Source organism: Ornithodoros turicata, chromosome 1 (genome assembly GCF_037126465.1).
Source record: "Ornithodoros turicata isolate Travis chromosome 1, ASM3712646v1, whole genome shotgun sequence".
Taxonomy (NCBI): domain Eukaryota; kingdom Metazoa; phylum Arthropoda; class Arachnida; order Ixodida; family Argasidae; genus Ornithodoros; species Ornithodoros turicata.
Window position 1 is genome coordinate 105,650,881 of NC_088201.1, and position 25,433 is coordinate 105,676,313.

Sequence of the window (25,433 nt, forward strand, 5' to 3'; positions counted from 1 at the left end):
AGCTCACAGTATTTTTGTGCTGACAAAGTGAACGCAAATTCTAAATACGTACATACAAGGTTTTTTTTTTTACTCGATAGCGATGCTTTTATAAAAAGCTGTTACAGAAGTGCTGATGCCATCTTGACAGGCGGATTGTGCAGCGATGCGGACGTTCTGTAAGACAATGCATGTAAATACTGGGCGACTAATTAGCTAAAATGCAATAATAACTTATAAACTAGATGTTTCCTGGGAAATGTGAAATAGCAGAACTGGAGACAGTCCTTATTCAAATTCGTCGTCCTTGTTAAACATCCTGGCAAGCGAACGTACCTTGAGATATAAATTGTCAGATTTGGCTCTGCAAATGAGCTGAAACCAGAACAGCACACTGCTCGAGCGCACAGAGGGCGGCAGGTAATCCACGTGACAGGGTCAAGTGCTTTGGAGAGATGGAGCTGATTGGAGGACGTGCTAATCTTTTGGCCAGATCACGGAGGAGAAGTAAGGAGAACGAACTCTGCCGAACCGCCCTTGAGAAAGCGTGGTCTCGATTCCTCGAGTCTAATTGTGGCCGCGGCGCGGCGCTCGCGCTCCGTCAGGTACTTGCTCCTCTGAAATAAGGTTGCTGTAATGCACTCTTTCAGATGTACTTGTGTGTCCAGTGGAAGCAGAAAAAAATATTTTGATAAGTAAACACGCTTATCGTGTATCAAGGAACGATCTCCCCGTGAATTTTTCGCCTACAGTTTTTGTTAGTGCAAAGCGAGAAGCTTTTATTTAGAATGCGGGGAAGCCGCCGTGAAGGGGGCTCCGCGTTGGCTGGACGGCTTGAATGTCTCCGTAAGCGTGGTGCTCTCGCAGTCAAGAAGCTATTTTCTTTTTTCTTTTTTTATTTGCGATAAAACACGACACCCGAAGAAGCACAAAGGTTGTTATCCGACATCAGACAGGATGGTACGCGTATTTACATCACCGCCAACGCACGACCACGAGATGTACATTGATAATGGTTTGCATTGATCAGTATTAGTTCCCGGGAACACCTCGCAGTGTAGGGTAATGATGTCATTGGGCTGGTTAATCCGCATTTGCATTCTAGCTGTTGCACGAGAGCTTTGTCGCGTATGCACAACGCTTTGGGAAACAGGAGCCTTTTGTCGTAATTGTGATGCATCCGCGCTGGGATAGAGAGTTACATATTTCGCATGCCACCATACACGAATTTAATACCAAGGTACCAGAACGCACTTCTGTCGCAGGTTTTGCACACGCGCGGTACAGGATTCAGTGCATGCACTTCCTGTTCCTCGAAGACGATTTTCATCTTCGTGTACCTTGGGGGGGGGGGGGGGGTCAATCCCATATCTACTGGAATTAGGGCTTTTTAGCTTTTCTGGCAGGTATATATTGGTGGTGTTGCAGTATTGTTCCTTTTTTTTTGGTGGTGGTGGTAAAATATCCGGTGCAACGCTTTGAGCAGCATGCTTGTACAGAAGTAACTTGAAACTGAGCACCAAAGCGATAGTGTATAATGTAGAAGTAATGTGTTGTTCAAGATTTCAGTGTTCGTCAACATAAATTAGAGACTAGATCCCGACTTTATTTTGCAGTTCCCAAAAGCGAGCGATTGGCATGCATGACAAGATATAAGAAACAAAGTGCTATATAGAACCTTCGGAACCGCACCGTGTCCCATCATCAGAGCGTCCCGCCCCTCCTTGCACTCACACACACAAAGGTCCCTTAACTGCTTGACACGTACGGAGATAAAACTTTCTCAGTCCCAGCTTATGCAACGATCCACATAACGCGCGATTCCGGAAAGATCGCATCCGGCGACTTTCGATTACACAGCTTCTAACTTTCTTTCTTCCCTCCTGACTTTCTTTCCTTCATACCACTCAAATGTGGCTTTTCGGAACAACGTTTGCTTCCTTTCGGGTATGTTAGCGTGTTAGCGTAGCGGTCAAAGTACGCGCGCACCACAGAGAGAAGGGCAGATACCCGAGACGGCCGGGGAGAAGCGACAGAAGATTCCGTCGGACGCATTCGACAACACCTTTAACAATGTCAGACGTTTGTCTTACGTATTAAAGTTGCGTTTTTTTTTCTTATTTCCGATTCCATTTTTATCGGACAGGTAGCTTCCATCTATGAGACAAAAACGAGGTAGCAGAAACCGAAAAAAAAGAAAAGAAAAAATAATTGTAGCTGACCAGAAAATATTAACTCGTTACTGGAGACACCATTGTTTATGCTTATCAAACAAACATTCGTTTTGAACGCTTTTTAGTGGAGTATTCGAGCACAAACGGCGCATTGCCGTGCAGGCGATTTCGCGGAGCTAGTACCGGAGGGAACGCGAGCGCCGCGCCGCGGCCAACAATTGACTCGATAAATTGGGACGTCGTTTTTCAGCGGAGTTCGGTCTCCTTACTTCTCCTCCGTGGGCCAGATAGACAGCCCCCCGTCACAAATAAGGGTCGCTTCGTTTCTGCTCTCGAAAAATGCCCAGTTCCGGCTCATTCGGATTTGAATTGAATAATGACTGGATTCAATTATGCCACCTCGAATTTCACAAAACATATAACGTATAAATAAATTAATTAATTAATTAACGACGTAATTAGTCGTTTTTTCTTCTTTTCGTAATCGACCTAGCATATAGTTAAGAACTGGTGAAGCACTGGTGGTGCACGAGTGCAGCATTATTCTTTCGGAAACGGTGTACCTACTGTCCTACAGGATGCACGCCTGGCCGCATAACACGCTTGCCGAGATGTCATCAGCACTGCTCCCACTGTGTTTTAATTTAAAAAAAGCACACTGTATAGTGTATATTAGCTAAATGCATAACCTTCCAGAAATAGAAGCACAAGCAAGAACGCCAACAAACTTTCTGTTGTCAATGTGTGTTTATAAAATGTCGTGCGACCAGAAGATGTCGAACTGCGAACTTCTGAAAGTGGATCGATGGATTCGGCCGTAAATATATTTATTCCGTGCATCGTGGGGTCTTCTAGAAAAAAAACTCGGAAGGTTGTCGTGTAGAGTGCGGTTCTCCGAGGTGGTGTACCGGTATGAACTGAGCACGCAAATTTTATCCCCTCTTGCGTTGCTAGCCTCCGTCATCACATCTTGCTACATCCCACACATTAAGTTATCGCTTCAATCAATACAACTGACGACGATAAGTCATTTTCAGAGCGAATTAGCTGGAATATAATATTTCAAACGCGATTTAATGTCAAGAAGACTCCACACACGCATATCCGTACACGCACAGACGTCATTGAAGTAGGACATTTCTCTGCTGTCAAAGCTGGGTCAGGGAGTTGTTTCAGTTGTAGTCGTGGAGAGGATGAGATGACGATGACAGTAATTACAACAACAACAAATTAATTAATGAATTAATGATAATGAATGAGGAAATTCGCCACATAAGGTGTGGCCCACTATCCCAAGGCACAATGGGCAGGATGAGATGCGTCCTGATGATGAGGTGATGAACGATGCTAAATAGTGACAATAATTAGCAAACGATGAAGGGTCACTAAGTTACATCGGATGCTCCTATATAGGCAAGTACACTTACCGGAAGACATGTCTGACTCTCTTTTATACTTCCGTATTGCTCTATCAAGCACTGTTTGAGATCTTTATATGCCGTTCTGGTGTCATTGGTCCACCAATTCAGTAACTCTCCTTTAGAGTTGAATTGACTGCCTGTCGCACATAATATCGGAAGATTGTTATACAGATTGTAAGTTGAGTGACAACTTCAAAACATATTTTTGCCATTTGTTTTTCGGATGCACTTTTGTTTTTCTTTTCGGAGAACATGTAGACATAAAAGCAGCAAAAAGTGTTAGTGCTGCAAAGCAATTGTGGCTATGAGCGGCGTATAGATGAGGACAGATGGAGAGAGGACAGCAAGAAGGAGTGGGTGACCGGGGGTGGGGGGGTTAGTATGTGTGCTGGGCCGACTTCAGGGGAACTGTGCCGACATTCGTCTCGAAAGTCTACGGAAAACCCAGGGAGCAGCTCAGACGCACAGTTGGTGGTAAGGTTCCAACCCGCCACTTCCCGGTCTTCAGCACGACCATAGCTACCACCAACGAGCGGGACGCCCTAACCCGCTCGCCCATTCCCTGGTTGTCACTTTAATGATTTTGCAAATAAATTGTATCAAACTAATAGCAACGTTAGTCACAGTGCCCTAAGGTAGGTGCCGTTTGTTTGTCTATCCTTTATTTCCTAATTATTTTGTTTTATTTTTCATTTATTTTATTTTTCTTGCATTATTTTTTTTCTTTGCGGAATAGCAAGCCGACGTCCCGTTCGGCTGACCTTTCCCCCGTTTTCTTCCTTTGGTCTAATAAATATATCCTCCCCCCCCCCCACACACACACCTCAGGTAGGCAAAATTAATTCACTGACAGACCACTCGGGCGTCGCTCATGACCGTAGTTTTCTCGCAGTAAAGCAACGAATTATCATTTGTCGCAGTATGTAGTAAATTGAGTGGAGCTCAGTATGTCCAGTAATTTCTGAAACTCAACATTGTTTAATGTTGTTCTTCCATAGCTACTGTAGGGTAGTAAGGGATGCTCCGGACAATTTGAAGAAACTGAGAGGCAGGTATTATGCTTCAAATCTGTATTCTCTCCCAGAGAGATTGGACAGGAACATGAGGCCTAATTTCTTCAGTGGAGTGTGAGATAAAATGTGGCCACGACTTACAGCCACAAACCCTATATTGAATGAAAGGCGTCATATATTTACAACTACGATTTCTTCTGGAAGGCTCTGTGTGGGGCTAAACGAGAAACGTGTTAAAGCGTGGATAAGGATGTAGCTTCTTATTTATTTATTTATTTTATAATTGGAGGTTTACGTCGCGAGACAAGTGTCATTATGAGCGACGCCCCAGCGGTCGGTCTGTAGATTCCTTTTGCACACCTTAAGGTTCGATGAAATCTCACCACACGGTACCCCGTATTTAACGTCCCTCGCGGAAGACGGCGCGTCTAAGCAACTTGTACCCTGCCAACAAGCTGCTGGCGTCCTCGGCCGGGTTCGAACCAGCGATCTCGGGATCAGAAGGCGAACACGCTACCTACTGAGCCACCGAGGCCTGTAGCTTTCCTGGCTGTGTAGTGTAAAGTACGTAGTTGCCCCTACCCTACACAGTGTTTAAAGGGCTGTCTGCTAAGCAGCTTTACACGATAAATGAAATAAATAAATTAGATACCGACCAGCGTGTCAGCGTGTTCCGACCAGCGTGTCAGTGGCATTACACAGAGCCGTAGCGATGGGGGGGGGGGGGAGGCGAGAGGGTCAGGCGCCCCTGCTGGAGAGGGCGCCGAACGGCAGGCACTGGCAGGTAGACAGTATAAAGCGGGAATAAGGATAATTTGAATTTACGATATCGGCAGTGCAAATAAGCATTTTCTTTTCTTTGCTTACGGAGCGTCTGGGGGCAGTGAGAGAGTGGGGGAGGGACGCTTCATTGTTTACCTTGCCCTGGGCGCAAACTGGCCTCGCGACGGCTCTGGCAATACATAATAATAAATTTGCATTTCGAGGCAATTGCAGCGCATGGAAATAATTGCCTAGACAGTAGAGGGCGTTTTTGGTTTTCCTTTCCTCTGAGACGGGAAGCTGTCTGTGCGTTTCAGTTTGTGGCGGAGCATTCGTCTAACGCCGTTCTCGTCATGTTGAGCTTTGAGAAACTTGCCCAATTTGTGTATTTGAAGCAACACCACCGCAGCCCTGCCTGCCTCAGTAGACGCGTGAACGTTGTTGAAAATTAGTAACGTCACGGCCCTCTCTCGGACTTGTCACAATTCCATGAGCTAAGTGTTCATTCTTCTCGGCCTCTTTAAACCATTAAAATCGACACGGGAGTCACATGATGCAGTCTTGTGAAGCAAAAGTCTTCTGGTTTTCCCTGAGAGCTAAGTAGTGTCACCATGAAGTTACATTCGCTACACCTAGGGTGGTACGCTTTTGTATACCAGCCAAGAAAGCGACACTTCACAATGAAAATACGACACTTGGTAGTGAAGGGAAGCTACAGCAGAAGGAAGCGTTTGTGTAACGTACATACCCTTGTCATCAAAAGCGTGGGTGACTTCATGGCCAATAATTACTCCTATTCCTCCCATGTTCAGTGACCTGCAGAGTGAACACTGTTTACAAAAAACGCAACCTCCGAAGCTTGCTTTGTTACGAATAAAGTCAACGGCATAGCAGAGTAAAAAGTATCCTCCTCTCCTAGCACATAGAGCACAAGACGGAATCGTCCATATGCATGCAATGTTTCACCCCAGCTATCCGGTTGGCAGTGACACGACCCAGAGAGGAGGTCACTACAAATCAACGTTTCACGAAGACCCTTCGGGAACACGACTACCTCCCAGGTAACGTCGAACAATATCCATGTGATCGCGCACTAATTTGAATCGGGTACAACAGGATCCCGGTGGTGGTGGTGGTGATGGTGAAAGGGCTTGCCGTTGTCGGCCTCACATATGTGGGCAACGTCACGACTGACGCCCTGGGGAAATGTGCGTCCTGGGCCGACTTCTAGGGGGACTGTGCCGACATATGTCTGAAAGCGTCTGAGGAAAACCCAGGAAAAACCCCAGACAGCACAGCCGGCACCGGGATTCGAACCCCGGTACCTCCCAGTCTCGACGTGACATGGCTAGCACGCTAACCACTGGGCCACGGGAGCTGGTCCCCTTCCGTGAAACTCCATAGAAGGGCCAGTGATGGCTGAGGTGTCACGTGACATCAGCACCGAAGGAAGACGAGGAACCGGTAGGCGACGGCATCTGGTGGAAGCACTTCCTAGCAGGAACAACAGCGAAGGCGTAACATCGCATTTCGCATCGCACGGCATCCTTCACCGCATTCAGGTCCTGGGGATCGCGGTCGTATTACTGTGTCCTGGACCAAGGGACTTCGCGGTCAGCTCCACTGCTCAAGGTTCAGGCTTCAACACAGTGCGACAACCCAGGTGATCCGTTCGCCAACTGTTTCTTCAAGTGAGAGCCTTCTACCTGAGTTAGAATTCTACGGGCGCGAAACACTCGGAAACCACCGGACGAGCTGTCAGTGAAACATATTATTCCATCTTAGCCTTGTGTGCGTTTCATGTCCTGCAACAGACTAGGAGAGCAAAACATCTAGCCGCACTGCCATCGTGCTGGACTACAAGAGAGCTTCTGCCTCTAAAAAAGTCCATGTATATTTTTGCATTCGACCAAAGCGCGCTGGAGCGCCGATCTATGCATATCGACTTCACCCAATGCTCTGATGAGGAGACATATTTTTCTTGACTTTGCACCACTTGTCAAATGTAGCGTCTACTTCGATTAGTCTTTCAAATGGAGATTCATTTATGGCACTTTGGCATCTTCATTACATAAAGCAGCGTGAGACAATATCCAATAGGGCTGCATGTACTCTGCACTTTGGGGCACACGCAACGTCATTATGGTGCACAATCGTAAGGAATCGGGCAAATTGGAAATGGTCAAACATAGTGAAAGGTAAAATACACGGGATAGGGAGGGAGCAGACGGGACGAGCGGTACACTACGAACAAGGAAACTTTAATGAACCAATGTTTGTTTAATCATTAAAAGCGGTAAAAACCTTGAGAGTGCGGGGCTTAAAAACGGACACACACAACACACCGAACTGAATTTTCAAGAGATGGGTTTTAATGGTGCAGCAAGAGAGTATTTATAGCTTGGTACATTTCGATGTCAAAAATACAGGTAACAAGATCTAGTAGTAGTAAATGAGCTGGATGGGGGGGGGGGTGCCGGAGAATGGTGGCTGCCCCCTGGGGCGCGTGCAGTGTACTGGCTCTAGTGGTCGGTGCAAATGTGGGTTGATGGACCGCGCGCCACGAACAGGTGATTATTCGGAACTGGAGCTGCGCTCGGAACCTACAGAGATCTACAGTCCGAGTGAAGGATATTCGGTCATCCTGTTACATTGGCGACTAGGATGGGATCTAATCTAGCGGTTATCTAAGGTTATAAAGGTGTGTCTACATAAAGCAGGTTCTTCTTTTCGTTGGGAAGGTGACATAGCAAAAAACAGGTGTTTCACAGCCGCCGAACCTTGTCCCACTCATATACCCACAACGTCATCTGTTTGAATAAAGCCGACACGTTATTTACTGAGGACGATGTTGTTTCGTAGAGGCAGGCGTGAAACCATATTACCGCGACATACGCGAGCTTACACTGTCCGGTGTCTTTTTCTCCAGTTGATGTTTCAAAGTAGAACTCGAATGCAGTTGTGGGAACTTTGAGCAGGGTTCCAGTTCACTTCAGGACAATCAAGTTGAACAAAAACATCAGATAGCTAGGCAGTCGCACAGAGAATAACATGCAGTGGCCAGCAAAGACGCGCGCGAACACCATAGCTCCGAAAAACGTAATTCCCACAGTGCACCGAGCGCTTTCGCGCTGCCTCCCGGGTTTCATGCAAGTAGTCGATTGTAAATTATTACGGTATGATGACTATTCTGTTCTCCGAAGACATATCGTCTCAGTTAGATTTGTAAGTCGCTCTCCAGCTGGACACTCTTCTTTGTCGGAACAGAGCCTTCGCGGGACGTCGTCGCACCGCGATGACGTTTCTCGGCAGTTGTTAGGTTATTTGTAGAACTCTTCCTATCCTTTATCTCCTGTGTCACGGTATTCGCGTGTTCTGGTGTGTTCAGTAGTAGTATTATTTACATCAGAAGACGCCGAGTAGCTGTCGCTTTCCACCTCTGTGTCATTATCCATGGGTAGGCATCTTCGGCAGGATGGTGCAACAGTGCCTATGTTCGGCGCTGCTGGTTATATTAGAGGATGCGCCCTCACGGAGAGCGGGATCTGCCTGATTTGGCAGTTGCTCACACTGTATGCTATTGACGAGACGCAAAAAATTTCACGTTCACCCATTGGGTCGTCACTGAGTTTGGGGGGCTAGTACCACAGTATACAGGTTTCGTTGGCAAGCTCATGCAGAGCAGTGTCTACGTTTGCTGCTGAGGACGTGGGTATTGGTCGTCGGAGAATCCCAGCGAACTTTTCGATTCAAGCAGCCGTAGCATGTACGCATGTGCGAATAAGTATTTTAAAACCGAAGCGAATACGAGTGTCACAAAGCTCATGTGTTCTTCACAGTAAAAAGAGGGGTCCACGGATACGTACAGTTCAAGCATTTGCATTTTCTTTTGTTAACAGTGCCCGTTTATGGGTCTGGCCTCTGCCGAGAGTCGGACAGGGAGCAAACGGGAACGCAGCTGTAACCGCAGAGTGTCGTTTATGGCGCTCACGTTAATTGATTTTTGGGTATGCTCCCTTTCTTAGCGAGCGGCCCGTATATGTATATTTTTTTATGACAATGCTTCTCAGAATGCAAAAACGCGGGAAAACTTCCGAGACAACGGGGGAGTTGAAAAGCAGCAGTGCAAGCGAACGGTGGTGTGTCGAGACCGGGTCGACGAAGTGTCGGACTTGGGGACAGTCACCAAGGATAGAGTGTGCCAAGTGTTGTGTGTGTGGTCAACGCTGATCCCCGACACCGATCATCACCTCATCAGCTGGCTCCGCCCGAGACTTATTACTTCGGACTCTGGACTCCACCGCCGACACAGCTAAGCTATTTCAATCCTCATCGGACAGATCTAATGTATACCCTCAACCCATAACTCCATATGTTTAAAACTTCAGTGACCATTGTCTAACTGCCCTTCTACCTATTGTTCCGATTTCACTCCTACTCAAATAGTGTTGTTTAATAGAATACCTCTATAGTATCTGACAATTGTTTTGATTAAGTAAATTGTTGTGTTATGAAGGTTACACCTGTGTTTGGCCTCCGGTTCATTCCGCTCCCGCTTCCCCAGAAGTGCACAGTGCACCAGTCGACCGTCCAAAACCTCAACCTTTCTTTTGCGCACACAGTTGGGACTCAGTGAGAGTAGGGTACGACGCTCGAGGAATTAAGTACTTTTTCTCGGGTAGCTCGAAGGTCCGGAGTTCCACCGCTGTGTGTGACATAAAGTGGCGTCCGCGACAGTAGTATATGATCAGCTCAACTGGCCCACAACTCACACAGTGGCCTGGACGCCATTAATGAGCAATTAGAGCTAATTGGGACCCCCCACATTAATCAGGATAATTCAGGGAGTCATTACACTAATTGGGGACCATCTAGGACGTGTCCAGACCACTGTGTGAGTTGTGGGCTAGTTGAGCTGATAAAAATAAAAAAAATAGATAGAGATAGAGTGGAGAGAAGGAGTATCGTTGAAGATCAACGACGCCATCTTGAAGAAAGCGGTCCGGAACGGCCGCTGACTGTCGCTGGGCGACGGAGCACGGAGGCAGGTTGCAAAGCATCGCAGCTATGACCACCAGTTCCGGACATCCTGTGACGTCAGCTGTGACGTCATCATGACATGTCTGGGCAGGTTAGGACAGCTCTGGGCAAGCAAGGAGAAAAACACTCGTAATACAGAGGATGGGAAAGCAAGAGTATGCAAACCATCAATAGCTAACAACAAAAAGAATTAGTTACACAACAAATGAGCCCACCAGAACAGGAGCGCAGAACCATGCGACTGCTCCATCCGAGAGGCAGGCAGAAACTGACTCGTAATGCTTTTTTGTCCTGTATAAAGCCCCGCAGCTGCACCCCCGAGCAGGTTACTTTCTCAACTAATCTCACAACAAAATTATTAAGAATCACGCCAGCGCTACAACAGTTCCCAAGGCAGAAGAAGATAGAAAATGGCGGGGATGCCCGGACAACAGCAACCAGCACCCGACGTGCACTGGCACGAAAATCGCAAACAAAGCGGGAACAAAGTTGGCAAAAGCATTAGTTACACAACAAATCACCTCACCACAGCAGGAGCGCAGACCGATGCGACTGCTCTCCGTGACAGCCCGCCAGAAACTGAGCGAGCGCAGGGAGCGCACGTCTGCTTTCCGCGACAGCCGGAGAGAAACTGACTGAGGCGCCGCTCCGCGGCCGCTACGCATACGCGCTCCTAGCGCCCTCTGGGGCGACCACCTCCGAGAGGCTAAGAGTGAAGAGCATTCCTGCGCCCCCTGCTGGCCATTCTCATTGGTCGTGAGGCTAAGAGAGAAGAGCATTCCTGCGCCCCATGCTGGCCGTTCTCATTGGTCGTGACGTCATCCTATTGTCTCAGGGCTACCCTGTTTTTTTCCACTAATGCTCCTTTGGTCAATCTACAATGAAGCCACAGTATGACGTCATCATGCACCTGCGTGGCTCAAGGACGCGTACGCTCTAGACAGGGGACATATTATTTATTGAATCACTATCCCATGATTATTTCCTTTATTCTTCTATAACGATTGAATAGGAAACTATTGCAGAAGAGCACCATGCATGAAAGCTGATCGTAGGAATTCCAAAGTCTTACTAAATGAGACTTGCAAAAGAACAAAATATCCTAACACGTAACTCCGTCAACGGCAAATAAGAGGACTAGGTACTCAACAAATCAACAAAGAGTACGGGTAAACAGGAGCGCAGAACTCAGGGCAGCACTATCGTCAAGACAACAATGTTCCTTGTCAAAAAATAAAAAAATAAAAAACGTCAACACAGGAAAGCATGCAAATCGGGGCATGTCAGAACACGTCAGCACAAATTGTACGAGTGCTGGGCAACAGAGGAAAACAAACAAACACTTGAACAGAGTGAAAAAGACACTCACCATCATTTTTCCCGTTCACAGCATTCCCTCATTGTAAATCCGCTCGTCACAAAATCCACCTGCATCGTCGAACACCATTCACCAGTGACGAACCACACATCCGCACCCCATCAGAGGCAGACAGAACCCCACCGAAGCTACGCTCTTCCACTGACGGCCAACGCCAGGAGCAGAATTTGCGTGTCGAGACCCATCAGTGTCCAAGAGAGAAGTGAAACCTTGCGCCCCCTGCAGGCCGTTCTCATTGGTCGTGACGTCATCCTATTGTCTCAGGGCTACACAGTTTTTTTCCACTAATGCTCCTCTAGACAAGGTCAACCTGAAACAATAGTCTCTCGGTATGCGGTCATCATGCAGGTGCGTGGCTCAAGGACGCATACGCTCTAGACAGGGCACCTGTTATTTATTGAATCACTATCCCTAGATTATTTCCTTTATTCTACGATAATGATTGCATAGGGAACTATTGCAGAAAAACACCATAGACAAGAGGAGATTGTAGCATTTCATTCCCAAAGTCTTACTGAACAGGAAAAAAAAAATGGTTCAGCAAGACATAAAGTCACACACCTGTCCCCCTCGCGGTTACTCTCTGAACTAAATGAATCGCAAAATTATTAAGAATTGCTCTACTCCCATTCAAGGCAGCACTATCGTCAAGAATATGCCTTGTACAAAAGGAAAAAAACTACATGCAGAAGGAAAGCATGTCAGAACAAGCCCAGGCATGTCAGCACATGTTTGTCAGACAAGGGGGGAAAAAGCGAAAAGAAACAAAGAAGGAAACCAGCATCAAACTATTTCTTCTTATTCAAAAACAGTGCTCATCATAAATCTGCCCAGGACAATACACACTATTTTTCTATTGCCACACTTTTTTCCAGTAACGGTCAATGCATTGCTACAGACTGCGTGACGTCATCACATCCTGTCTGAAGAAGAAGACACCGGCAAAGACTCCTATTATTTATTGAATCGCAAGATTATTTCCTTTGTCCTACTCTTAATGACATTGATTCTCTCATTAAAATTCAACAAAAAAGCACCTCGCATATTAACGATTTTCACCCATTTTTCAACGATTTTCAACGATTTTCACCCAAAGGCTCATCATGGTCATTAGAATTACAGTAAACTGCCACTGCTCTTTTAAAATAATAAGTGAGACCACTCAACATCACCTCCAGGCTTATGTAATACATGACCCTTTCTATGCTCATACATTCGTTGTCTGAGGCTACACCTGCGAGCAAAAAAGGCGCGGAAGCCGGGTGGGCAAAGTTCCATTCGCGCATTGCGAGCAAAAAGGCGCGAAAGCACAAGACAGAACGCCTTTACGGGAACACGATAGCATTCCTATACTATATTAATGATTATTGCATTGCAGTTTCGAAAAACTACAACTAAACTATAATTTTAGGAGCCCAACTTTCTATGGAAACTATAATTGCCCTATTACTTGGATCGCTACTAATGAAGCGCTCCAATTTTTTCTCTCTTCCCATTTCAGCCTTGTCATGCAGGGAAGCAGACTCATATCCAAAATAATTAATTTACACTGAGGGTGCCGTGCTTCAGGAATTCCTATCCTGCGCTCAGATGCAAGCATTTCTTCACGGATACCTTTAACAGCTGACTTCCTCAACATATCGAACACCCAACAAAATCAAACAAACAATCAGAGAAACCCTCTTCTCAGCTGCACCATGCGACTTTCTTCTGCGTAAAATTGGTGATTTGAAGAAGAGAGCAGCGAAAAATTGCGCGCGCTTGTGCTCGACCTGAAGCATATGCCAATAAACCAAGAAAAAGGCACTCATGTCTGGTATCTGATAGTGCCACATACACAGACGCATTGCCCTTGCGTAAAGAAAGCACAGGACACGGATACACAAATTTCCTTAGGTGAGCAGGGAAAAGGCTTAAGACCACAGGTCACGACACATCGCCACGCGGCTAGCACAACATGACACCAACAAGATACTAGCAGCGGGAAGAACTGCAACACTGCTAAACAAGTACAGACATGCCACGATGGCGTCACAAATCAGGAAGAAAAAAAAAGAAAAAAAAGCACACGCACGCACGCACAGAGGACAACGCATTAAACACACGGAGCGCTCCGGAATAATCGTAGCGTCACCGCACATCGCTACGAAGCTAAACGTCTAACACAAGACGACATCAACAAGATATTAGCGAAGGGTAAAAATTGCAACACTACCGAACAAGTCCAGACATGCGACATCGCATACAAAACACTGCTCATCGGGGAAAAGGCCTAAGCCTGCGGCGGATCATCATAGAGCGTACACAACTTCATTTTTTCTATTTTGCGTAAACTAAACGCGGTCTGCTTGGAAAACGACGTACAAATTTTCTTAAGGAGCAGAGAAATATTTCTACTCCATGCTCAGATACCAGCATTTCTGCTCAAAAACCTGCAAAATTAAACACTGCTTACTTCGTCAAGATATCGAACAAAATCAAACAAACAACCCCACTTCCACTGGTAGAACACTATTCAGCTATTACGCAGGAGGCTTTCTTCTACATAAAAAGTAGAGAAAATAAGAAAAGAGCAGCGAAATATTACACGCACATTTGCTTGACTTAAAAAACCTGAAGCATATGCCAATAAACCAAGAAAAAGACACTCATGTCTGGTATCTGATAGTGCCACATACACAGACGCATTGCCCTTGCGTAAAGAAAGCACAGGACAGGGATACACAAATTTCCTTAGGTGAGCAGGGAAAAGGCTGAAGACCTCAGGTCACCACACATCGCCACGCGCCTAGCACAACATGACAGCAACAAGATACTAGCAGCGGGAAGAACTGCAACACTGATAAACAAGTCCAGACATGCCACGATGACGTCACAAATCAGGAGAAAAAAAAGCACACGCATGCACGCACAGAGGACAACGCATTAAACACACGGAGCGCTCAGGAATAATCGTAGCGTTACCGCACATCACTACGAAGCTCAACGTCTAACACAAGACGACGACAACAACAAGATATTAACGAAGGGTAAAAATTGCAACACTGAACAAGTCCAGACATGCGACATCGCATACAAAACACTGCTCATCGGGGAAAAGGCCTAAGCCTGCGGCGGATCATCATAGAGCATACACAACTTCATTTTTCTATTTTGCGTAAACTAAACGCGGTCTGCTTGGAAAACGACGTACAAATTTTCTTAGGGAGCAGAGAAATATAGAAATTTGTACTCCGTGCTCAGATACCAGCATTTCTGCTCAAAAACCTGCAAAATTAAGCTCTGCTTACTTCGTTAAGATATCGAACACCCAACAAAATCAAACAAACAACCCCACTTCCACTGGTAGAACACTATTCAGCTTTTACGCAGGAGGCTTTCTTCTACATAAAAAGTAGAGAAAATAAGAAAAGAGCAGCGAAATATTACACGCACTTTTGCTCGCATAGCTATAAGGGAAAAAAATAAATAAAATAACGACGCACACGCTAAGAAACTGTGACAAAGACACCCATTTCTGCTATCAGATAATTATTGCATAATGCTAAATACTCATTTGCATTGGCCCTGCGTGAAGAAACCACAGGACAGGGATACACAATCTATCTTAAGCGAGCACGGAAAGTCACTTCTACTCGAACAGCTTAATACCATAAAGTCTGAATTTTTGCAAAGAAAATAAAGCCTGAACAGCGCTACGAAGGTGACAGACACATACTAACAAACAAACAAACACTTCTTCGAGTCTGTATTATCTTTTAAAAAATAACGAAAGCACACGTAAAAAAAAATCAAATCGGCTAGGTAGCCTACCAGACGTTGTGCCTTAAAGTTGGCTGCACGCAATGTGCGGAAGCATGCTGTGAAGCCAACTTGCGGTTTTGCTGGATGCACATGAAGTCCGATTCCAATTGGAAATCGCGCTAAGGACGTGCCAAACGTGGAATTTTCGCAAGATTAATCCCAATACCTGGAATTCTGTTCATTTTAGCGGGAATGCTGGCGCTTGTGCTCCATTATTCGAAATTTTCGAATATTCGAATTTCTCGATTATCAAATTTTCGAATACGAATAGGGTTCGAATATCAACAATATTCGAACAATATTCGAAATTTCGAATATTCGCACACCTCTAGTGAATACTGACACTCAACGATATATAACAAAAAACAAACAAATTCCATTCTCATGAACTCTCCTCTGCCGAGCGGCTTTCTCCTGCTCTACCTGGATGCTGACTTTTTCCCCCCTCACCTACATTCTGAGTAAAAACAGTGACAGAAGAAAAGAACCGCGAAAAATTACACGCATTTGTGTCACAGGACAGGGATACACAAATTTCCTTAAGTGAGCAGGGAAAAGGCTTAAGTCGGTACCGCTCAGGAATAATCGGAGAATCACCGCGTATCGCTACGCGGCTAGCGCTTGAACAGCGCTACGAACGTGACAGATACATACTAACAAACAAACAAACAACAGCAGGACCGGCGTCGGGCACTCATAAAATACCCTGCCCAAAACAAAGAGTTCGCCAGGTTCGCGAGGCAATTCCATTAAAAACGCTCGTCCAATCCTACAGATAGCAATGCAAACGCGACTGCCCTTATTTTTTAAACCACTATTTCACGCAATAGTACATAAATGTATCACTCGTGCCACACGAAAAGGCAAACACTTACTTGTCAAGTGGGGTCCGAGCGCGTGCGCGCGCGCACACACACACACTAACATTTTCACACTCACAAACACAAAGTCTATTTTCACAACCACATAAATCCATATTATTCCTCAGGTCAATAATTATCCTGCCATCGTCAAAAGACGGCACAGACATGTATGCTTACGCAAGACAATCGGTCCTCGTTCCGGATGTAATAGGATATCGTCACTCGGCCGGCGCGAACCAATAAAGAAAGAAAGGAATGCATGTTCGCTATACGAAGAAAACGGTGCCGTGCTTCTACGCAGCGATCATTATACAGACGCGTAAATGTGAACATCATTCGCTACACACTGTAGCTCTCATCATTTTTAAACCAAACCGTGTTCATAGGTCTTCACTAAATAGGTGAGCCGATAATGACTCCAAATAAAATAAAATAAAATAATCATTCCAGCATCGCTGGCTGCAAGCTTGGGTACCCAACAGAGCAGCGCGCTCCTATCAACACGCCTTGGGCTGACCTTACACACCCGAAGCCTTTTCTGAATGCATTCTGCCGGCGCTGGAATAAAAGATTTATCGCGAGGGTACTATGATGTCAGCTCTGTTGCTGTTTAAGTGATAAAACAGTGCGCCCGAACCGCGAAGCGCGCGCGCGGGGCCGGTCTCGCGGTTTGGACTCGCGACGCGTGCGATTCCCCGCGGCGCGAGCACAACGCGGACCCGTTCTCGCGGGTTGGACGCGCGCGATTGCCCGAGTAAGCGCACTGTTTTATCACTTAAACAGCAACAGAGCTGACATCGTAGTACCCTCGCGATAAATCTTTTATTCCAGCGCCGGCAGAATGCATTCAGAAAAGGCTTCGGGTGTGTAAGGTCAGCCCAAGGCGTGTTGATAGGAGCGCGCTGCTCTGTTGGGTACCCAAGCTTGCAGCCAGCGATGCTGGAATGATTATTTTATTTTATTTTATTTGGAGTCATTATCGGCTCACCTATTTAGTGAAGACCTATGAACACGGTTTGGTTTAAAAATGATGAGAGCTACAGTGTGTAGCGAATGATGTTCACATTTACGCGTCTGTATTATGATCGCTGCGTAGAAGCACGGCACCGTTTTCTTCGTATAGCGAACATGCATTCCTTTCTTTCTTTATTGGTTCGCGCCGGCCGAGTGACGATATCCTATTACATCCGGAACGAGGACCGATTGTCTTGCGTAAGCATACATGTCTGTGCCGTCTTTTGACGATGGCAGGATAATTATTGACCTGAGGAATAATATGGATTTATGTGGTTGTGAAAATAGACTTTGTGTTTTTGAGTGTGAAAATGTTAGTGTGTGTGTGTGTGCCTGTGTGTGTGCGCGCGCGCACGCGCTGGGACCCCACTTGACAAGTAAGTGTTTGCCTTTTCGTGTGGCACGAGTGATACATTTATGTACTATTGCGTGAAATAGTGGTTTAAAAAATAAGGGCAGTCGCGTTTGCATTGCTATCTGTAGGATAGGACGAGGGTTTTAGTGGAATTGCCTCGCGAACCTGGCGAACTCTTTGTTTTGGGCAGGGTATTTTATGAGTGCCCGACGCCGGTCCTGCTTTTTTTTGTTTGTTTGTTAGTATGTATCTGTCACGTTCGTAGCGCTGTTCAAGCGCTAGCCGCGTAGCGATACGCGGTGATTCTCCGATTATTCCTGAGCGGTACCGACTTAAGCCTTTTCCCTGCTCACTTAAGGAAATTTGTGTATCCCTGTCCTGTGACACAAATGCGTGTAATTTTTCGAGGTTCTTTTCTTCTGTCACTGTTTTTACTCAGAATGTAGGTGAGGGGGGAAAAAGTCAGCATCCAGGTAGAGCAGGAGAAAGCCGCTCGGCAGAGGAGAGTTCATGAGAATGGAATTTGTTTGTTTTTTGTTATATATCGTTGAGTGTCAGTATTCACTAGAGGTGTGCGAATATTCGAAATTTCGAATATTGTTCGAATATTGTTGATTTTCGAACCCTATTCGTATTCGAAAATTTGATAATCGAGAAATTCGAATATTCGAAAATTTCGAATAATGGAGCACAAGCGCCAGCATTCCCGCTAAAATGAACAGAATTCCAGGTATTGGGATTAATCTTGCGAAAATTCCACGTTTGGCACGTCCTTAGCGCGATTTCCGATTGGAATCGGACTTCATGTGCATCCAGCAAAACCGCAAGTTGGCTTCACAGCATGCTTCCGCACATTGCGTGCAGCCAACTTTAAGGCACAACGTCTGGTAGGCTACCTAGCCGATTTGATTTTTTTTTACGTGTGCTTTCGTTATTTTTTAAAAGATAATACAGACTCGAAGAAGTGTTTGTTTGTTTGTTAGTATGTGTCTGTCACCTTCGTAGCGCTGTTCAGGCTTTATTTTCTTTGCAAAAATTCAGACTTTATGGTATTAAGCTGTTCGAGTAGAAGTGACTTTCCGTGCTCGCTTAAGATAGATTGTGTATCCCTGTCCTGTGGTTTCTTCACGCAGGGCCAATGCAAATGAGTATTTAGCATTATGCAATAATTATCTGATAGCAGAAATGGGTGTCTTTGTCACTGTTTATTAGCGTGTGCGTCGTTATTTTATTTATTTTTTTCTCTTATAGCTATGCGAGCAAAAGTGCGTGTAATATTTCGCTGCTCTTTTCTTATTTTCTCTACTTTTGATGTAGAAGAAAGCCTCCTGCGTAAAAGCTGAATAGTGTTCTACCAGTGGAAGTGGGGTTGTTTGTTTGATTTTGTTGGGTGTTCGATATCTTAACGAAGTAAGCAGAGCTTAATTTTGCAGGTTTTTGAGCAGAAATGCTGGTATCTGAGCACGGAGTACAAATTTTTATATTTCTCTGCTCCCTAAGAAAATTTGTACGTCGTTTTCCAAGCAGACCGCGTTTAGTTTACGCAAAATAGAAAAATGAAGTTGTGTATGCTCTATGATGATCCGCCGCAGGCTTAGGCCTTTTCCCCGATGAGCAGTGTTTTGTATGCGATGTCGCATGTCTGGACTTGTTCGGTAGTGTTGCAATTTTTACCCTTCGCTAATATCTTGTTGATGTCGTCTTGTGTTAGACGTTTAGCTTCGTAGCGATGTGCGGTAACGCTACGATTATTCCTGAGCGCTCCGTGTGTTTAATGCGTTGTCCTCTGTGCGTGCATGCGTGTGCTTTTTTTTCTCCTGATTTGTGACGTCATCGTGGCATGTCTGGACTTGTTTAGCAGTGTTGCAGTTCTTCCCGCTGCTAGTATCTTGTTGCTGTCATGTTGTGCTAGGCGCGTGGCGATGTGTGGTGACCTGAGGTCTTCAGCCTTTTCCCTGCTCACCTAAGGAAATTTGTGTATCCCTGTCCTGTGCTTTCTTTACGCAAGGGCAATGCGTCTGTGTATGTGGCACTATCAGATACCAGACATGAGTGTCTTTTTCTTGGTTTATTGGCATATGCTTCAGGTTTTTTAAGTCAAGCAAATGTGCGTGTAATATTTCGCTGCTCTTTTCTTATTTTCTCTACTTTTTATGTAGAAGAAAGCCTCCTGCGTAAAAGCTGAATAGTGTTCTACCAGTGGAAGTGGGGTTGTTTGTTTGATTTTGTTCGATATCTTGACGAAGTAAGCAGTGTTTAATTTTGCAGGTTTTTGAGCAGAAATGCTGGTATCTGAGCATGGAGTAGAAATATTTCTCTGCTCCTTAAGAAAATTTGTACGTCGTTTTCCAAGCAGACCGCGTTTAGTTTACGCAAAATAGAAAACATGAAGTTGTGTACGCTCTATGATGATCCGCCGCAGGCTTAGGCCTTTTCCCCGATGAGCAGTGTTTTGTATGCGATGTCGCATGTCTGGACTTGTTCGGTAGTGTTGCAATTTTTACCCTTCGCTAATATCTTGTTGGTGTCGTCTTGTGTTAGACGTTTAGCTTCGTAGCGATGTGCGGTGACGCTACGATTATTCCTGAGCGCTCCGTGTGTTTAATGCGTTGTCCTCTGTGCGTGCGTGCGTGTGCTTTTTTTTCTTTTTTTTTCTTCCTGATTTGTGACGCCATCGTGGCATGTCTGGACTTGTTTAGCAGTGTTGCAGTTCTTCCCGCTGCTAGTATCTTGTTGGTGTCATGTTGTGCTAGCCGCGTGGCGATGTGTCGTGACCTGTGGTCTTAAGCCTTTTCCCTGCTCACCTAAGGAAATTTGTGTATCCGTGTCCTGTGCTTTCTTTACGCAAGGGCAATGCGTCTGTGTATGTGGCACTATCAGATACCAGACATGAGTGCCTTTTTCTTGGTTTATTGGCATATGCTTCAGGTCGAGCACAAGCGCGCGCAATTTTTCGCTGCTCTCTTCTTCAAATCACCAATTTTACGCAGAAGAAAGTCGCATGGTGCAGCTGAGAAGAGGGTTTCTCTGATTGTTTGTTTGATTTTGTTGGGTGTTCGATATGTTGAGGAAGTCAGCTGTTAAAGGTATCCGTGAAGAAATGCTTGTATCTGAGCGCAGGATAGGAATTCCTGAAGCACAGCACCCTCAGTGTAAATTAATTATTTTGGATATGAGTCTGCTTCCCTGCATGACAAGGCTGAAATGGGAAGAGAGAAAAAATTGGCGCGCTTCATTAGTAGCGATCCAAGTAATAGGGCAATTATAGTTTCCATAGAAAGTTGGGCTCCTAAAATTATAGTTTAGTTGTAGTTTTTCTAAACTGCAATGCAATAATCATTAATATAGTATAAGAATGCTATCGTGTTCCCGTAAAGGCGTTCTGTCTTGTGCTTTCGCGCCTTTTTGCTCGCAATGCGCGAATGGAACTTTGCCCACCCGGCTTCCGCGCCTTTTTTGCTCGCAGGTGTAGCCTCAGACAACGAATGTATGAGCATAGAAAGGGTCATGTATTACATAAGCCTGGAGGTGATGTTGAGTGGTCTCACTTATTATTTTAAAAGAGCAGTGGCAGTTTACTGTAATTCTAATGACCATGATGAGCCTTTGGGTGAAAATCGTTGAAAATCGTTGAAAAATGGGTGAAAATCGTTAATATGCGAGGTGCTTTTTTGTTGAATTTTAATGACAGAATCAATGTCATTAAGAGTAGGACAAAGGAAATAATCTTGCGATTCAATAAATAATAGGAGTCTTTGCCGGTGTCTTCTTCTTCAGACAGGATGTGATGACGTCACGCAGTCTGTAGCAATGCATTGACCGTTACTGGAAAAAAGTGTGGCAATAGAAAAATAGTGTGTATTGTCCTGGGCAGATTTATGATGAGCACTGTTTTTGAATAAGAAGAAATAGTTTGATGCTGGTTTCCTTCTTTGTTTCTTTTCGCTTTTTCCCCCCTTGTCTGACAAACATGTGCTGACATGCCTGGGCTTGTTCTGACATGCTTTCCTTCTGCATGTAGTTTTTTTCCTTTTGTACAAGGCATATTCTTGACGATAGTGCTGCCTTGAATGGGAGTAGAGCAATTCTTAATAATTTTGCGATTCATTTAGTTCAGAGAGTAACCGCGAGGGGGACAGGTGTGTGACTTTATGTCTTGCTGAACCATTTTTTTTTTTCCTGTTCAGTAAGACTTTGGGAATGAAATGCTACAATCTCCTCTTGTCTATGGTGTTTTTCTGCAATAGTTCCCTACGCAATCATTATAGTAGAATAAAGGAAATAATCTAGGGATAGTGATTCAATAAATAACAGGTGCCCTGTCTAGAGCGTATGCGTCCTTGAGCCACGCACCTGCATGATGACCGCATACCGAGAGACTATTGTTTCAGGTTGACCTTGTCTAGAGGAGCATTAGTGGAAAAAAACTGTGTAGCCCTGAGACAATAGGATGACGTCACGACCAATGAGAATGGCCTGCAGGGGGCGCAAGGTTTCACTTCTCTCTTGGACACTGATGGGTCTCGACACGCAAATTCTGCTCCTGGCGTTGGCCGTCAGTGGAAGAGCGTAGCTTCGGTGGGGTTCTGTCTGCCTCTGATGGGGTGCGGATGTGTGGTTCGTCACTGGTGAATGGTGTTCGACGATGCAGGTGGATTTTGTGACGAGCGGATTTACAATGAGGGAATGCTGTGAACGGGAAAAATGATGGTGAGTGTCTTTTTCACTCTGTTCAAGTGTTTGTTTGTTTTCCTCTGTTGCCCAGCACTCGTACAATTTGTGCTGACGTGTTCTGACATGCCCCGATTTGCATGCTTTCCTGTGTTGACGTTTTTTATTTTTTTATTTTTTGACAAGGAACATTGTTGTCTTGACGATAGTGCTGCCCTGAGTTCTGCGCTCCTGTTTACCCGTACTCTTTGTTGATTTGTTGAGTACCTAGTCCTCTTATTTGCCGTTGATGGAGTTACGTGTTAAGATATTTTGTTCTTTTGCAAGTCTCATTTAGTAAGACTTTGGAATTCCTACGATCAGCTTTCATGCACGGTGCTCTTCTGCAATAGTTTCCTATTCAATCGTTATAGATGAATAAAGGAAATAATCATGGGATAGTGATTCAATAAATAATAGGTCCCCTGTCTAGAGCGTACGCGTCCTTGAGCCACGCAGGTGCATGATGACGTCATACTGTGGCTTCATTGTAGATTGACCAAAGGAGCATTAGTGGAAAAAAACAGGGTAGCCCTGAGACAATAGGATGACGTCACGACCAATGAGAACGGCCAGCAGGGGGCGCAGGAATGCTCTTCTCTCTTAGCCTCACGACCAATGGACCAGCTCCGGTGGCGCAGCGGTAACGCGTGCGCTTGGAGACTGGGAGGTCCGCGGTTCGAATCCGCGGGCCAGCTGTGCCGTCTGGGGTTTTTCCTGGGTTTCCCTCAGATGTGTAATAGGCGTATGCCGGCACAGTTCCCCTGAAGTCGGCCCATGGACGCAGCTATCCTCCCCCCGAGCGGATTCCGCTCGGTCTTCCACTTCACCCTTTCCTCCTCTCCACCATCTTTCCCTTCCCGAGAAACATGCCGACTAATCAGGCAGGCAGACCCCTCGGGTTCCTCCCAACGACACTCCTCCTCCTCCTCCTCCTCCACGACCAATGAGAATGGCCAGCAGGGGGCGCAGGAATGCTCTTCACTCTTAGCCTCTCGGAGGTGGTCGCCCCAGAGGGCGCTAGGAGCGCGTATGCGTAGCGGCCGCGGAGCGGCGCCTCAGTCAGTTTCTCTCCGGCTGTCGCGGAAAGCAGACGTGTGCTCCCTGCGCTCGCTCAGTTTCTGGCGGGCTGTCACGGAGAGCAGTCGCATCGGTCTGCGCTCCTGCTGTGGTGAGGTGATTTGTTGTGTAACTAATGCTTTCGCCAACTTTGTTCCCGCTTTGTTTGCGATTTTCGTGCCAGTGCACGTCGGGTGCTGGTTGCTGTTGTCCGGGCATCCCCGCCATTTTCTATCTTCTTCTGCCTTGGGAACTGTTGTAGCGCTGGCGTGATTCTTAATAATTTTGTTGTGAGATTAGTTGAGAAAGTAACCTGCTCGGGGGTGCAGCTGCGGGGCTTTATACAGGACAAAAAAGCATTACGAGTCAGTTTCTGCCTGCCTCTCGGATGGAGCAGTCGCATGGTTCTGCGCTCCTGTTCTGGTGGGCTCATTTGTTGTGTAACTAATTCTTTTTGTTGTTAGCTATTGATGGTTTGCATACTCTTGCTTTCCCATCCTCTGTATTACGAGTGCTTTTCTCCTTGCTTGCCCAGAGCTGTCCTAACCTGCCCAGACATGTCATGATGACGTCACAGCTGACGTCACAGGATGTCCGGAACTGGTGGTCATAGCTGCGATGCTTTGCAACCTGCCTCCGTGCTCCGTCGCCCAGCGACAGTCAGCGGCCGTTCCGGACCGCTTTCTTCAAGATGGCGTCGTTGATCTTCAACGATACTCCTTCTCTCCACTCTATCTCTATCTATTTTTTTTATTTTTATCAGCTCAACTAGCCCACAACTCACACAGTGGTCTGGACACGTCCTAGATGGTCCCCAATTAGTGTAATGACTCCCTGAATTATCCTGATTAATGTGGGGGGTCCCAATTAGCTCTAATTGCTCATTAATGGCGTCCAGGCCACTGTGTGAGTTGTGGGCCAGTTGAGCTGATCATATACTACTCGCGACAGGACGTGTCGACATCTGGAGGACTGGGAAGTGGTGAACTGTAGAGTGTCAGGGGTTGGTAATGCTAGAGGGCACATAGTAAACATTATGGAGATCTCAGAAATGATTGCGGCCGGAAAAGCGCGGGGACTCGCGGGGCAGGAGCACCGCGAGTGGGTAGATGCCGAACAGAAGAGAACAGTTTCACGTATCCGAGAACAACGAGTGTTCGACAGGGAAGTGGCAAAAGAAGCAGCCGAGCTAGAAAAGCGAAAAGTAGAAGGGAGCGCAAGGGCCGCCCAACTAGAAAAACAAAAAGTGGAAGCCAGCGCAAGGGCCACTGAGCTAGAAAAGGAGAAATTGGAGGAAGAGCGCAAGGTACTAGAGTTAAAACTCAAGCTTCAAGAGGGTCAGGCCCACAACGACAAGAAAGCAACGGGGTACAGAGTAGCATAGTTCCCGCTTTCAACACCTCGCACAGGTGGATGGCCGCCTTCGATGAAAAGAAAGACGACCTGGATGCTTATCTCCTGCGATTTGAACGTCTGGCAACCGGACAACGATGGACGGAGGAGCAGTGGGCCGCCGCCCTGAGTATGAGCCTCACGGGAGAGGCATTAGCAGTATTTGCGAGGCTTACGCCCGAGGATTCAGTTGACTACCACAAAGTAAAGAACGCGCTGCTACAACGGTTTCGGCTAACGCCCGATGGATTTAGAGAAAAGTTCAGGAACAGCAAGCCAGAAGAAGACGAAACTGGAACACGATACGCCGCAAGAATAGGGAGCTTGTTGGACAGATGGGTCGAATTATCCCAGACAAAGAAAGATTACAACAGTCTGCGAGAGATGCTAATCATGGAGCAGTTTGTAAAGGGTTGCCAGCCGAGGCTGGCACTTTTCCTCAAAGAGAAAGCAACTGGGTCCCTGGAAG

At 46.1% G+C, this 25,433-nt stretch overlaps 1 protein-coding gene across 3 annotated transcripts in view; it reads right to left on the reverse strand.

The window, feature by feature from the left end:
• Nucleotides 1-25,433, reverse strand: part of LOC135378537 (neprilysin-4-like) — a 160,529-nt gene that overhangs the window by 13,532 nt on the left and 121,564 nt on the right. For all 3 annotated transcript variants that reach the window (XM_064611593.1, XM_064611591.1, XM_064611592.1), the window contains 2 exons: nt 6,098-6,165; nt 3,581-3,711 (listed from right to left, as the gene is read on the reverse strand). In XM_064611593.1, coding sequence (XP_064467663.1) covers nt 3,581-3,711; nt 6,098-6,165 — 199 coding nt within the window. The remainder of the gene's footprint in view (nt 1-3,580; nt 3,712-6,097; nt 6,166-25,433) is intronic.